Source organism: Athene noctua, chromosome 11, assembly GCF_965140245.1.
Source record: "Athene noctua chromosome 11, bAthNoc1.hap1.1, whole genome shotgun sequence".
Lineage (NCBI taxonomy): Eukaryota > Metazoa > Chordata > Aves > Strigiformes > Strigidae > Athene > Athene noctua.
The window spans coordinates 25,394,244-25,410,570 of NC_134047.1; the positions used below are offsets into that span (position 1 = coordinate 25,394,244).

The 16,327-nt window shown below is 41.9% G+C and overlaps 1 protein-coding gene across 2 annotated transcripts; it reads left to right on the forward strand.

The window, feature by feature from the left end:
* Positions 1-465: 465 nt before the first annotated feature.
* ZC4H2 (zinc finger C4H2-type containing) lies at positions 466-13,927 on the forward strand. 2 transcript variants are annotated; one of them, XM_074915200.1, is made up of 5 exons: positions 466-637; positions 6,045-6,216; positions 7,453-7,625; positions 8,758-8,920; positions 10,055-13,927. In XM_074915200.1, the coding sequence occupies exons 1-5, from the start codon at positions 585-587 to the stop codon at positions 10,166-10,168; spliced, it is 675 nt and encodes a 224-aa protein (XP_074771301.1). In that variant the 5' UTR covers positions 466-584; the 3' UTR covers positions 10,169-13,927. The 2 variants fall into 2 exon arrangements, with proteins under 2 accessions (XP_074771301.1, XP_074771302.1); XM_074915201.1 differs by lacking the exon at positions 466-637 and adding an exon at positions 1,028-1,179.
* Positions 13,928-16,327: the final 2,400 nt, after the last annotated feature.

Sequence of the window (16,327 nt, forward strand, 5' to 3'; positions counted from 1 at the left end):
TTTTCTTTTCCAGTTACAAGTGCTATATATAGTAGCAGAACTAAAAAAGAAAAACCTAAGGAACAAAATATGTCTTTTTTCCGAACTCCAAACACAGTCACATCACTCAGAGCATCTAGTAGGAAACAGCACGGTAGTAATAATGGCTACGGCATACCTTTGTATCAAAGTTTTAAATCAAAATCGCGAGCTCATTCAGCAGTCTCCTAGCGCGTATTCGATGATTTTAATGAAATGCTAAACAACGCACAGATCTCGGGAGGAAGCCTCTGCGCTTTTTGCACTCCTAACAACCTTTGACATAATGAGGTGTGACAAATTGATTTAAAATGTAATTGCAGGAAGAAGGGCAGGAAAGCTCTGCTCTGCCTTGTGGGTGTTGTGGTCCTCCCGCCGTCTCTCTGCCGAGGCAACGGCGGGCAGCCGGACTCCAAGTCCCAGAGCTCCCACTGGCGCTGCCGCACAGGCTCAGAGATCGAACGCTTGGAGGGGGTGACTACATTGTGTCTATTGTATGTTTTTTTCTTTTTTTTCCCCTGGCATTTTGTCCATTTCACCGGAGGTTTAAATCGGGAGTGAAAAGCATGGCAGATGAGCAAGAAATTATGTGCAAACTCGAGAGCATCAAGGAGATCAGGTATGTTTGCTTTGTGCCACATCAGCTACGTGAAGCAGCTTTTTCCTGGGGGGAGCGGAGGAGTTGCGTCTGTCTTTAAGTAGCTATTGTGCTACCGAGGGAAAGAAAACCACGCAGGGCTTTATGATGAGAGCCGAAAATACGTTTTTCTAAGTAGGCAGGGAGCATCTGCTGCTGGGAATCGCCGCTGGAATGCGCAGTGAGGGGCGACAATGGTCGTGCCTTCCCAGAGATTAGCCCTGAGCGGGAACACGCGAAGGGAAGAGCGCGCGGGTGGGAAGGACGCGGCGGCCCCGCGGAGCTGGGGCGTGGTGTCGGGCCGCGGGTGGGTTTTTTTAAGTCCTTGGATTATTATTTCTCATTCCTGAGGCTCTCCGTCATAAACCTGCTGTTTTGCCCCCCTCGCTCCCCGGCAGGAGCCTTGACGGGCTGGGGACGGAAGGGGATGCACGGAGAGCGGAGTACGGCGCCGCCGGGCGAGGAACGGCGCGGAGAGGCGCAGGGGCGGAGACCCGCGGGAGCGGCCGCCCCCCGCGGTCAGGGTGCGCGGTCCGGGCCTCGCGTTGCGCGGGGGCCGTGCCCGGAATTTGGGCGCGTTACGCAGCTCCGCCGGCGCCCGGCTGGATCTTCCCGCCCGGCCTTCCCGCTTGCGCGGGGGGCGGAGGCGGCGAGGAAGCCCCGCGGAGGGCTCCCCGACCGCGGCTTCTGGCCACCGCCCCGAGGCGGCGGGCCGGGCGGCCTGCGGGGGGGCAGGGCCTTGCGGGCGTGGCGGGACGCGGTGGAGCGGGGGGCGCTGAGCGGCTCCGCGCGCGCCCACCCCGGCGGCTTCGGCTCGGGACGGTGGCTTTGGGGATGGGGCCGGAGCCGCCTCTGTCAGTAGGAGCTGGTGCAGCGCGAAGCCCAGACCCGTTACGGAGAAGCCGAGGGCCGCGGTTGTGGAGCTGTCAGTGGGGCGCGAGGCCGAGCCCCGGGCCGTGGGGACTGTTCTGGGACCCGGCAGTTGGCGAGGGGCTGTCGGGGAGAGAGGCCGGGCACAGAGGCGCTGCCACCGGCTGTGCGTGCGGGTGGTCACGGACACTGGCCGGTAACGGCACCTCCAAGAAGCACAGTTTACGTATGGGAGAGGTGGATCGGGCAGCGGCGTATGGGCCTCGGCCGCCTTCACACAATGCCGCAGGGCGTGAGAGAGAGACAGCAAAAATAGTTGTGTGTCCGGCATCCCAAAACTATTTGTAGAAAGAAATGAAGAACAGTGCTTTTCCACTCAACTGTTAGGCAGGCTCTGTTTTAAAATACAGCTCTAAATATGGCCTACTTCAGTTTGTGGTCCAGTTATCGTAACAATTTAAATATCTCATTAAACTATCTTTTCAGAGACTCATATCCTGTATCTGGAAATGTATGGCGCATTCTCTGAGAATATATTCAAAGCTGATTCATAAACTGTAATTAAGACACTTTTGCTATTTGTGGTGTAAGGTACTGTAAAGGTGACGTTACTAGCTTTAGTGTACAGTGAAGTATCAAGAAAGTTGCTTGAAGGTATTTTAAATAAAAAATCAGCATCAAAAAGTTAATCCTACTTGCAACATTGATGTCAGTTTTGAGTTGCCTCTAACAAAATCTGATCAAGTAAACCTGTGTTTTCATCCCTGATCTTTTAAAAGGAGCTTGCATTCTATGAAGAATTTATTTCAAGATAAACATGAGAATTTCTTATCTTTACAGACACACATTTGATAGATTTGGCCACCTTTATTTTAATTTGCATTCCATGTATTATACTACTGGAAGAGAGAAAAAAAGCCCTCAAAACCAAAGAAATTGCCCATTCTCTATCACTGATTAAAGGTAGCTCAGCTGGGTTTTTGCAGGGATTCTGGAGTATGATTTTTGAAGACCTGTATCTATATAATTTGCAGTCAATGGAATACTGCAGTCAGTAAATGTATGTATATGCCTATAATCCAAACACATCTGCACGTGTTTATTTCTATGCATTGAGTAGTTCCACAGAAATAACCCCAGTCATAAAATTAAACACATGCCTAAAGATTCAATCTCTGTTCTGACTGGGAGGAGATAAAAGAGAATGAGAGTGAACTTACTGATGACAGATGCTAGTTTCACTGCTTAATGCCCTACTGGGATGCACTTATCAAATACTGTTACCAGTGCAGTGTAAGAACTTAAATAGAAGGGAAAAGAATATGAGGGCAGAATTAATCAGGCAGTCTAGAAATCACATGGTTTCTGTTTTAAAATATTACTGCATGTTGCCTGATGCTAGTAGGAAGAATTCTAATTTGTGTGCACTTTTTCTTTCCTAATATCAAAATCTAATCATTTGGACTGAAACAATCCCCTGCAATTCATTTGTTGTGGCAATTTGGCAGACCATGGCAGCCAGTGACTAGTAACAGTGAAGAAACTGATCTATTTCCATTGTCTGAGGTGAATGCATGCCATAAATACAAGAGAGGAAACTGGGGACAAATAACTGCCAGTTTCAGTAATCAAAGCTGCCACGACTAAATAAATAAGTAAATGGGAACAATGAGACTTGATGAAAACAGGGGTAGATGGTTGGATGGTACTTTTTAGTGAGCTATTGCCACATTTAAAATGGAAGGTAAAGAGGATCTCTTTTACTGGTTTACGTCCAATATTTACATTTAAACTAGGATATGCCATTGTATAGTAAATGACAGAACACCTTCAGTGACATTAAAGTTTACACTGTTGTAGCTACATACTTGAATTCTATCTACATCCAGTCTTCTGCACTTCATTCATAAAACTTTTACTGGTTGACTTATTATTTCGTCAGCTATTTTTTACTCTTAATGGTGAGATACGGACTTTTCCAAACTTGGAATGACTGTGTACCTTTTAAAATAAGTATACGCTCACAGGTATACAATTCGTATTTTCTACAATAAACATACTATATGAAACAAGGTCAACTCTATGGTGAGCTGCAGCACAGATACAACAATCATACTTACCAAGTGAATTTTATCAAATTTGGTTTTAAGTATATTTTCCACAATACCTGTAAATGTCTCTGAGTGACCTCTGATGCAACCCTGTAATGGGCTTTTTCTGTATCTATTTTTGGTCTGGTATTTGTATTCTTAACAGTCATGGGGTGCAATCACTGGAAATAATGCAAAGCAGAATTTAGTCTTATTTTCTTCTGAGGAAACAAGCAGCAGTCCCTCTGACCTTCTTTTTTTTTTTTTTTTGTTCTGTTTTTAATCTCCTTCATTCATCTTATCCTTACCAGGCAGCCCATTTCTCAGTACACACTGAAGAAGTTATTTATGATACCGTTTTTATCTCTCTCAGCTTTATAAACTCCTCAAGTGAGACAGGGAGGAACCCTGGTAACATTACTGGCTGTAATGCTTGGAATATATAGCCATAATTAGTTGGCCCAGGGACTGACTCTCCTTTCTCCCATGCTCTTCAGCAAATGGTGGAAGTCCATTGTGCCAGTAACGTCTCACGCACTCAGGGAAAGGTTACCAAAACTAGGTGCATAGGCAGATACTGAACTCACAAAGACTGATGGGGAAACAGAAACAAGGGGACTGAGAGGAGGACTCACAGGCACAACATTAGAGCCTCCCCAACGGGGATGATGAGAGAGGGTGAGCTTCAGTCAAATGAAAGCAAGAATAAAATCTGTACAGACACCTGCCATATACTTGAAAGAGTCCTCAGGCTAGCTTTAAAATTTCTTTGGGAATTTTGATTGGAGTGAGAGAAAAGAGTAGCTCTCTTTAAGTGCAGGATATATATATTCTCCTATTCTTACAAGTATCATATAGAATAACACTGAGATAAACGATCCATTCCTCAGTGCTGTGGGAGCAGTTTCCCCTGGGGGACTGGGTATGGAAACAGTTTGTAAAGGGAAGAAATGTCCCACAGAGGTTTAGGAATCCCCTTTCCTAGAAGCAAGCGAAAGACTAGTTCCCATCCGGGGGGCTCAGTGCTTTCTGCCCCCATTAAAAACATCAGACCCATGTTGCTTGCTTCAATGAGAGCAAGTCTGGGCCTAGTGGGAAGGGAAGTCACACACCCAGTTCTAGGATCGAGGTGAAATCCCTGTTCTGGGATCTCACTGCTAATCTGGTAGGCAGTTTCCTGTAATCTACAGACTATTCTATAGTCAGCTTTGCTGCTTACAGTGAATTTGAACCAAACTCACCCCACTTTGCATTGGGATAGGAACAGGATATTCAAACATGAATGCAAACATTTTCTTCCTCATCTCCCTCTTACATCCTGCCTATAGGAAGTCTACCATGTTATTTAGTAGTGCACTTGGAAATCTATTTGGATCTATTTGTACTAGGTGTTAGGTGACTAAAAAGGAATGTGACATCCTCGTTTCACACAAGCTAAAGCAAGGAGTTCTGGAACTCTTGATTACATGCCTGAAGTGTGACATTGCAGCCTCTTGTTAGAAACATTTAAGTGTTACTGACACATTGGTGCCATATTCTAACTTCCAGTACAGAAAAAATAACTAAGGCCTCTTCATTAACTAAATCGCAGGACCAAGAACAGTTTGTTTGTTCTGTTCAACAGCTTGGACAGGTGTTGAATCACAACAGCAGTAGGCTGTTCTGCTGCTCAAAACTGTCTGATGGCTGAAACTCACACTCCTTGATTATAAGCTTTGAGGAGAAATAAGAACTCAGTATCTAAACATTTTTGCTATGGAATTATGGATTGGCACAAATGAAAAAAAAATATCAGAATGCAAGGTATGGGCAGAAACATTTACAAATATGTGACGGGTGCCGGATCTTTGGAAGGAACCGAGAGAATGCAGAGTTACTTGCAAGTGGGATGTGGATGGCCAGTGTAATTTGAGTTTTTACTATTCTGTCATGTCATTGCTCTGAAATTTTCTTTAACCTGATGTTGAAGTTAGTGTTTTAGCAGTTCAGGTTACTGTCTGCATAGTTTTAGTCAGTGTATATGACACTATAATGCTCCTCCAAGTCATTTTACATTTCTCAGAATCCTGTGCTAAACCTCCTAGATTTTCTGGATTTCTCTATCTTGAAACTAGAGTTTAATTTAACAGATGCAGTAGAACTCTATTGGTACAAATTCTCTGATTCTACAGTTACAAAGTCTGACAATGTTCTGTTGATTTCATAATTCAGTATAAGAATTCTCATAGCGCTGAAAAGCTCAGCAAAAGAGCTGGGATTAGAATTCAGTTCTCTCATTGCACGTCATCCTTTCTCACGCTTAGTCTCACCCTTGTCTATTACTGCTATACCTTCTTCCATCTATTCACATACACAGTGACACCTCGCTAAAATATGTTGCAGTGACTTACTGTCATCTCTCTGTATTTTTAATTATCACTGGGATCCAGGAATAAGACTTTGCAGATGGAAAAAATAAAGGCACGACTAAAAGCAGAATTTGAAGCCCTGGAGTCTGAGGAGAGGCACCTGAAAGAATACAAACAGGAAATGGACCTGCTGCTGCAAGAGAAGATGGCCCATGTGGAGGAGCTGCGGCTGATCCATGCTGATATTAATGTGGTATGCAACAGCCCAGCTGCAGACAACCTAAGTCACAGTTGTATTGTGAATCATTCCACAGGTTGTGGAATTGTGCACATCAGTGAAGCATTTCTGGTTCAATAATCTGGACTTTACAACACCACCTCAGGATCCTACAAAGAGTGCAAAGTAAATTTACCTCAGGATAATTGTTTTTCCCTGTCTGTGTCGGGCAGGGTATTTTGTAATGTTGCATAGTAAGCATATGGATCCAGAGGATAGAGAACCAAGCCCACTGTAGCCACAACTTTACCAGTAGCCACAGTAACACCACTCTGGCAGTCCCATAGAAAACTTTCCTTCCTGTTAGTCTTTTCTCATTTAGCACCTGGAAACAGAAACTTTGGCAGCTAGGTGGGACTTTTGATTGGAGTTTTTTGAAAGAAAAGAGATTCTAAGGAAATATATTTGTTGGAAGAGCTGACCTTGATCACTGAGTGGAACCACCAAACATTAAGAAGCACCAGCCTGAAGGAATTAATACAAATAAAACAGTTACTAGAAGATTAGAAAATTAGGGGGCTAAACGGGGAATATATTTTTAAACCTGAAGGTTTTATGCCCTGTTAGAGCACTTACATGACTGCATAGTGCCTTCTAGCTCTGAAGGTACCGTGCTTTGCACCAGAAGAAAAAAAGCTCCAATGTTGTAAACAAATATAAGCTACATACTGGATGTGCAGACTGCATTTATTTATCACTTGAAATGTCTTTTCCCCTACCCAGCTGCATAACCTCAGTCTCTGTTTCATCCTTCCCTCTTCCCTCTCCCCTCTCAGTTTGTCTTTTTCTCTGCTGCTTTTCCCATTTACTGCAGTAAGAGAAGCAGGAACCTTTCCCTAGCTTGTTTGATAACTTCTAACCGTCAGTGTTCGGGTATCTTAGAAACACAGAAAATTAGTTTACTTTAATTTTGTCCCTTGATAGTTTTCCATAGCTCTTCACTTGGTGACTCATCTGTAGCTCGTCTACCTTCTTCTGTTGTTCAGTTCATATATGGCCTTTTTAAAATGAAAATGCATCTTGTATGTCACTTTCAGTTCCTTCTTCCTTGCCCAGTTTTCCTGCTCCCAGCATCTTAACTGTATTTTACTATTGCATCGTTTCAAATCTCTTCCAACTTTAGTAAGAAAAATCTCTTCTGATGTCTCTTGCTCAGTCAGAGCACCACTTTTGAGACAGTTCTTTAAAAGTATGCCTGTTCTCCTGTTTCAGATGGAGAATACTATCAAGCAGTCTGAGAACGACCTCAACAAGCTCTTGGAATCTACTCGTCGCCTACATGAGGAGTACAAACCCCTGAAGGAGCATGTAGATGCTTTGCGGATGACTCTGGGATTGCAGAGGCTGCCAGATCTGTGTGAGGAGGAAGAGAAACTGTCCCTTGAGTAAGTCTCCGAAGCAAGCATCATCTGGCTTTATACCTTCTCTAGATTCTGCTGGTTGTTCTGTCATTTTACTTTTGTTGGTAGGTGGAAGAAAGAACTTAAAAGCTAAGCATGAAAAACAAAAGTTAATAAAAAAGGGATGTGGGAGCACATATATTTGCTAACATTCAGTTTGAATTTGTTGGAAGTTAAATTTAGATTATTCTAAGCTGCAAGCTCTACATATGACATGCAAAATTCAAGGGTGGTTGGTTCTCTAGATTTTTATACCATATGCTGCTTTTTCTAGCAAATTTTTTCTTCCTGAAAATATTTTTTTTTACCTGTTTAGCAAGCAGAGATAGGAGGCACTACAGGAAAGGGATACAAAACAAGTATTCTTCGGTTGGTTTGTGCTACTGCTAGTCAGAATTTTACTTTCTGCTGCATGCACATGGCAGTGGCATTTAGCCATACACCTGTGACTGTCAACAAGTAAGTTTACCGTAGATACGGAATAGATTTGGATAATAAGAGTTTCATTTTTAGATATAACCTAGGTGGGGGACAGAATTAGCTACTATTCAAAGAACAGTGTCCTCTGTTTAACAGATGAGTTTTAAATGCAAATGATGTTTTAAGAAACTTAACGCCCAGCACATTTGGCATCATTTTCATAGACACACAGTTTTCAACATTTCTTTTGCACTTCTTCAGAAATGCTGTTTTCCATTCCAAGCACCTTGGCACTACAAAGAATGTATTATCTGTTGCATACAAAAGTTACTCCTCTAACAGAATAAATTGTGAAAACTAAATTGTGCATTGTTAAAATGTAAAAGGTGCATCTAAAGCTATTAAGGATCAAATATATATGTTGTCCGCTTTCCATCCTATTAGATTTATATCCAGTTGTACATCAGGGTATCTTAGGAGCTGACAACCTGGAATCTGGCTGAAGTGCAGAAATGCAGAGAAAAATACCACCAATTCTATATATGAACTAGTCCAAGTGGTGTAGGCAATTTGACTCTAGTGGAGGAACATGATAGTGAAATGCAACCCATTATATATTCACACAAAATATCCCTTACAAACTAACAGAATACTCCAGAAGATGTTTATACTTTTAATTTGTTTTTATTTTCTCTAGCTACTTTGAAAAGCAGAAAGCAGAATGGCAGACAGAACCACAGGAGCCTCCCATCCCAGAGTCTCTGGCTGCAGCTGCAGCAGCTGCCCAACAGCTGCAAGTGGCAAGGAAACAAGACACCAGACAGACAGCGACTTTCAGACAGCAGCCACCTCCCATGAAGGTCAGGAGATGGAATGCGCTGGGCTTTCTCCTTTGTCACTGGATTTGTTTCTTAAGTTGATCAGTATTTATGAAGAGGAAAAATGATGTGTCCTGATTCTGATTTTTCTTGTGGTGGTTCAAATCAAGAGCAACCCCAGTAGATATAAAGCACTAGCTCCAGTCATCAAGCGTTAAGGACAAGGCTCTGTGTTATTCGACTCCTTTCCAACTTCGAGTCTTCTCAGCAGAGATAGAGGCACTACCCACTCTTGTGTTTCATGTGGGAGAAAGGCGTGCAAGAAAAAAAAATGCTGGGCAAAAGAAAAACTAATAGCTGGGAGTTAATTCCAAATGGATTCAAATTTGAAGTAATGCACATATTTTATGAGGGAGAGTAATCACTGGTGGTACAATTACCAGGAAAGGTGATTGTTTCTGCATTTCTTGACATCTTCAATTGGATTAATTTAACCTAACCACAGGCACTTAAGTGACATTGTTACTCAGCTCCTTCTGTAGTCAGTAAAAAGAGTCAAGTAATTCCATAGGGGTATTCATCCCACCCAAGTTCCAAAGATTCACTGACTAAGGAGGCAAACTGATGTAGGTATACTCCATAGTTATGTACTTCCTATCTGGAGTTAGGCCATCAAAAAGCCTTTCTGAATGTAATATGCTTCAGTTAAATGGAAGTTAAAGGGCTTAGTATGGAGCAAAAGGGCAGAGTTCTGCATCTTGTGTTAAATATGTGGAAGCCATCTAACCTGCTTGAATGCTCCTGCCTTGAATTCTGTGACTTCGCAGTTAGCCTTCTCTGTAACTTCTCTGACTCAGTGAGCTATTACACATGTAAACATCCCTAAAAAGATGTGGAACATTTAACACGAAGTAGTATTTAATGTTAGTTACTGATACATGCCTGAACCATGGGTCTGATGAACTGTAGTTTCAATTCAATGAGATACTCTCGTGTTTCGGTTGAAGTTACTGTACAGTCCAGAGATCTGGATTGTGTAGAATGTAGCATTGGTCTGCCTTTGAACGCAAGAAGCCTTAGCTATTTTTTTCTGTACTGTAACTTAGAACATGATACTCAATAACCAGTGTAACAACTTAAACCTTTGTAATAAGAGGCTGTAATGTCACATTTCAGGCATGTTTATCGTGTCACCAACAAATTCATCGGAACGCGCCCATATGTCCACTCTGCAAAGCAAAGAGCCGATCTCGGAATCCCAAAAAGCCCAAGAGGAAACAGGATGAATGAAGCCCAGAAGATTGACAAGCAAACACGTGATCTATTCCAGTACCCTTCCGGTAGAACTGCAAATGTGGCCAGACTTTACTGAAGTGCAGACTCAAGTATGACCGACCCATTCTTTTCTATTTAACGCAAAGTAAGCACAATGTTCCTGTTCTGTCTTAATTTCCTTCCAGTCCTTAGGATTTGGTTTTAGGAAAGTAAGTATTACTGGTGCTACACTTTAACATTCCAATCATTCCATCATTTCGACTTCTAAACAACGTGGAATTCTCATGCAGGTATCCTAAATGCCAGGCTGTTCCTATTGGCCAAATGCAATTACCACAAAGGCTTTTATGTTCTCTTTTTACAAACAGATGTTACTAAAAGATTATTCTGCTTTCTCCTGGTAACAGGAGACTATTTGAAATACTGAAATAGCAGGCTGTCTATTTTTGTTTCACTGAAGAACAATTTCTTTTCCAAGCTAGTAAGACTGCATAGGTTTGGGTATCCAATAGAGCTCTTTTTATACAAGGGAAAAAAGAGAAATTGGTTACACAGGAAATCGGTGCATTAAGGACACACGTGAGTTCTGACTTACTATAGTTTGATTGCACCATTCCATCAGACTTGACAAAATTTGGAAGGGGGATCAAGTTGCTGGCTGTGTATGAATTTCTAAAAATGATGTAATTTGTGATGCTTTAACATCTTAATATGCCATTACTTTCAGCAGTCAGAAGACTGATTGACTTAAGTACTTAAGTACAAGGCTCAGATGAACTATATTAATGGTCCTTCTAGGTTCTGTGGCTAACCAGCCTGTGGTTCTCTAGGAAACATGCATGGAAGATCTCAAATCTCTATGCACACAGACTGCAACACGGGCCATTCTGCACATCATCTACTCCTGGTTTCTATAGCCAGAATCTCCCTTGGCAGACATATCCTTCACTGGAGCACAGGAGAGTTTAGGAACATGCACCAGGAGCAGTATCAACTAAAAATGATATATTTTGCCAGAACTGCCTGGCTTTGGTGTCATCGTCCTCCCATTTTTGTATCTTTAATGTGTCATTTTCAAGTAAGCTTTATTTCATCCCATGTTTTTTTCTTGCTCTGTATGTGTGCCAAAAGAGCCTTTACTAAAGGATCCTTTAGACTGCTCCCTGTATTCGTGTCTTCCCTTTGTTTCACCCTAGGTAACAACAGTTCCTCCAATGGGGACGATGGCAGCAGGCCAGCTACAGAACCGAGGCTTAAAACTTACTCATTTCTAATCCCAGTTTTGTCACCACCTTTGCCATCTAAATTGATCTTGACTATTAAATATTCTTTTCACTAACTTCAGGAGACAGGGACCACCTCTATACATTCTCTCTTTAGCCCAGGTTTTCTTCTACTGTTATGCTAGAGTGGTTATATTGAGAACTTTGCCTGTTAAATAGGAAGGACAGGGAAGCCCAGTGTCTCTGGTCAGAACTTTGCCAAATGCTGGGGACTGTACAAAGCCACATAAACCAATTTTACTGGCCAAATCACATGCGTTGCCATGGATTTCCCACCTCTGTCACAAAGTACATGAGTATTTTATTGAATACAGTCCTATAATTTATGCCAAGTTCAGTTGATATTCTCCCATTTTAATGTTTCATAGCTAAGCATCTGTCAACAGCAGAGACAGAATGTGGACCCTGCGGTCCTGAAAATATGTGAAGAGCAGTAAATTCTGTTAGCTGAATTACGGGGATTCAGTCCCTGTGAGACAGCAATAATGGAGGTCAGTAGCCTGACCCCATGCTCCAAATGGCAGTAGTGCCCTAGCTCTATGATCATGCAAGTTTCCTAACACAAATACTGGATTCTACTTTTAAGTGTCAGAGCAGCCACATGCTGTGTGCCCTGGTCAGAGCAATTCCGATTGAGTTGAAGGGAAAATGCACAGAGTTAAAGGACAGTACATAGACTCCACCAGAGCGCGTGCATACTTTGATGACAGCCATAGATAAATTTAAAAAGTAGTGACAATGGAGGATGGGCGAATGGTCTGCAATGAAGTAGCATGAATAGAAAGATATATATTTGTAGAAACTTCAACTTACAGTTCTGAAATAGGGTTAGTTGTAGCTGCTCTCGCTTTACTGTTACATTGCCAGGTTCCTGCTTTCTCGGGAGGTCTCTAGAACTCTAAACTGGAGTATGCTTAAGGAGGCACCATTTACTAATTTAGCATGGCAGTTTTGTATTTTTACTTTTTTAAACTAGTTTCTTGTGCCCTTGTGTTTAACAAGGTATGTTTTTTAAAAAAAAAAAAGAAAAAATGTGAATATGACCTACTGTATTTGTGTCAATCACGTACTGGTGTTTACAAATCTTTTTTCACATCCTTTACAAAGTTCTGCCACATGAATAGCTTGCATTGCTGAGAATGAGTCTAACTGAATACGAGTCAACAGTGTGCCCTGGCAGCCAAAAGTGCCAACCGTGTCCTGGGCTGTGTAGAGCATAACACAGCTAGCCAGTCAAGGCAGGAGATTGTCCCATCCTACACTGCACTGGTGCAGCCTTGAGTACTGTGTGTAGTTTTGGATGCCCCAATGTAAGAAGGACATCAAACTACTAAGGGTGTGTCCAGAGGAGGGTGACCCAGATGGTGAAAGGTCTTGAGGGCAAGACTTACAAGGAGCAGCCAAGGTCACTTGGTCTGTTCAGCCTGGAGAAGAGAAGGCTGAGGAGGAACCTCATCGCAGTCTACAACTTCCTCATGGGGGGGCAGAGGAGGGGGAGGTGCCGACCTCTCTCTGGTGACCAGCAACAGGACACTAGGAAAAGGTTCTTCACTGAGAGGGTGGTCTGTCACAGGAACAGGCTCCCCAGGGAAGCAGTAACAGCACCAAGCCTGCCAGAGTTCAAGGAGAGTCTTCACGACACTCTAGTCATACAGTTTAGCATTAGGTAGTCATGCAAAGAGCAGGGAGTGGGACTTGATGATCCTTGTGGGTCCCTTCCAACTCTAGATATTCTGTGATTCTAATTATTAGAAGACACTTTTATATTACTAAAGTGCAGTTTAACTCTGGCTTTGTCATTCCCTTTCCAATGGGTATTAAAGTGACAACAAAAATCACTGGATTGTTATAGGTGGTTTTCAGGTTCTGTTTCTGGTTCCTTACTTGCCTCAAAGGATAATCCTGTTCTGCAACCAAATGGCAAAAAAAACCCCAACCCAAAACACAAGCTTCTCCCCTTGCCCCCCACCTTAAGCTCATGCTGAAAGGACATGAACACTCTACTGTGTCTAAAGGCTTTGCTACAGAAATCTTTGTACCCAAGCTGAGGTAGATCAGTTGTTCAAACTTTAGTGCCAAGGACCCCATTAACTTTAAAGAAAATGTAAGTGAAATTTTAATAATTGCACTTCCTGAATTCAACTTCAGTTTTCTGAACAGGACACTGACTGAACCTGTCCATGGCTTCAAGTCACAAAATCTAATTTTGAAAGAATAGCCATCGATGTGTTACTCTAAATAGCAGGCTATTCAAGAAATTAAGACTTTAACAGCACTTTAAATAAAGAAAAGTGCTTTCCTTTATTTTACAGTTTTCTAATTTCTCTGACACAGGTTTTCGTTTTTGCATTTAGGTATTTTAGCAATATCTGGTGTTTTCACTGGTTTCTGTGTTTTAAATATTTCACTCCAGTGCCCAGTAGGAGTAACAGTGTGCTACCTGTTTAAGTTGTCTGTACAGTCCTTTTTAATAAATACTTGTTTCATGTCATGCTTTCTTCCTGCAGAGTATTTTCACATCTGTTATTTGCTTACGCTCCTGAGAAGCAGCCATATCCCAAAAGGCAAAATCCAGCTCTCTAATTTTACAGGATGCAATCTTCTGTTATACCTTTACAGAAACTTTATGGAGGCAAATATGGGTAAATATCTGTTCTAATGAGTTTTAGAAAATAGAAAGGAAAAAGAGAAAGACAGGTTTTAAACCTAGCCAAACTTCTCAGTCACATGTCTGGAACACAAACCTCTGTGTGCTTAAGCTCCAAGATTTCTGCATCTGCCTAAGAGTTATAGAATGTGGCTAATTCCCCAAACCAAGTGTTTCTGAAACAAACCTATCCTTTGCTACCACTGAAACTGGATAGTTTGCAGCATAAAAATGCCTAATTTATACTTGCAGGTGTCCAGTTATGAAACTCAAACAGACCCAGAAAAATAACAAGGAAATTGTGTCCCTCTGCTGCAGTTCAACCACTGAAAGCTCTGACTGGGGCATTTATTTCAGTTTGTGACAGATGCACAGAGCTTCAGCTTGAACCACTTCCCAGTCAATTTAAACTAATTCAAAACAAACCACTCTTAAATGGGAACAAGTCTTGCTCAGACAGGTTTCAGTTTAAGGAAGAGTGTCATATCCAACACCTTCTGTCAGGTGCTAGATTGCCAAGAAGCCAAAACCCAGATGTATTCTTCACAGTTCTTTACCACTGAGGAACCTTGTTTTGTTTTGCTTTCTAAAGTTAAACTGAAAGCAGCAAGAGACATGATTCCCTCCCTGATTTAAGGTAGGGGATAGCTGTCTTCAAGAGAGTCCTGCTTTGCCATTAGGAGATTTTATCTTCTGGTAGTGCTTGCTAGAAGTTACTTCTCTCAAAGTGGTGACTGAGGATCTTATGGGAGCACTTCCTAACCCAGCTCTGTCAGGAAAGCCCACATATGAGGTACACTGCCAGCAGAGGTAACCTACTGCATGGTAATGAAAACAGTTCTGAGAAATAACCTACTTCATTGGCATTACCTGTATACAGAGAAGAATGTCTGTCCCAGACCTCACAGAGCTCAAAACCTGAGCTTGGTTAAATATAAAAGCAGCACGATCTGTCTTCAACCAACAAGACCTAACAACTGCCCTGATCTTCCTTTGTACCATGACAGCCATCCCAAGATAAAAAAATAAATTATTTTGACTTCTGTTGACTTTGTTTACTGCTACCTGAATTGTTCAAACTTTGAAACATTGTGCACTAATCTGTTCATCCAGATGCTCTTTCCAGTTCCTTAATCCTAACCCCAGCTGTAACATTACTTATACCATTAGTCACAAAGCTACTGCACTGACTCACACCTTCCCAAGAATTAACCCTGCAATATTCCCTGTAACAATGAGCTCCCAACCCCCTGATCTTCCTAACTCTAATATTAAAGTGTAGCATTAAAAATCACCTAATATATTTCAAGGGGAGGGGGGAAGCATCTGAGCACGTAAACCTTAAATCTACTCCTTAAAAATTTCTACTATTGTGTTCTTCAGCTTTCACTCTCCCTAACCTTACTCTAACTTCCCTCTCTTCCCAGAAACCAGTAAGACACTGACAGACCAGTGATATCTACCTATTTGTGACCCACTAAAGATCTTCAGTTTCTTGCAGTACTTGAGTTTTCCTACTTATTCTGTCCCACTGTCTAATTGTTTGTTCTTTGCCCTTCTTTACTTGGCACTGTTTTATATGTTTGCCACCAAGACAGAACTGTCCTATCTGTGTAACAGTAACTGAATCCAGTAGACCACAGTAGCTCCTACGATGAGGAGGAGAAGAGAATATTGGAAATAACAGCTTTTTCTAGCTGCCATCAAAATGGCAATTTGTATGGAAAGCTATTTAAAAGACTCATTTTCTGAATGGAAACAGAGCTTTAGAAGGGCTTTTTTTTTTTTTTGTTCCCAATACACACAAACTTCTATCACAGGATAGACATTACATGTATGTAGTTAGAAGAGATTTCCTACACAGGTTTTCTGTAAGAGGTCTGCAGCATCACAGTTCTGTTAGTTTGCTATTCTGATCAAGGAGACAGACTGAAGTTGCATTTCCAATGGTTTAAGCTTCAAAATTATTTCCACTTAACATAAACATCATTAAATCCATAGTCTCATGGGTGATACAAACCTGATTTAATTCAGCCAAACATAAGTACAGTCATCTGTGTTGAAGCTCAGAGTAATGGATGAAAACAGTACATTTCCGTATTCAGTCTACTGGAAAACTACCCCCCTCTGCATCCTTATTTCCATCTTTTTTCCCCTCTCATATATCTAAAGAGATCCCCCAAATAGCCTCTGTTTTTCAGACAAACGTCATCATTCTTTGGTTTTTCATTTCTATTTGAAAGA

What these genes read in the sequence shown, in the direction of transcription:
- ZC4H2 (XM_074915200.1), top strand. Translation starts at nt 585, where the DNA reads ATGGCAGATGAGCAAGAAATTATGTGCAAACTCGAGAGCATCAAGGAG. An exon ending in GAAGAGAAACTGTCCCTTGA is followed by an intron (nt 7,626 to 8,757) that starts GTAAGTCTCCGA and finishes TATTTTCTCTAG; the next exon opens with CTACTTTGAAAAGCAGAAAG. An exon ending in AGCAGCCACCTCCCATGAAG is followed by an intron (nt 8,921 to 10,054) that starts GTCAGGAGATGG and finishes GTCACATTTCAG; the next exon opens with GCATGTTTATCGTGTCACCA.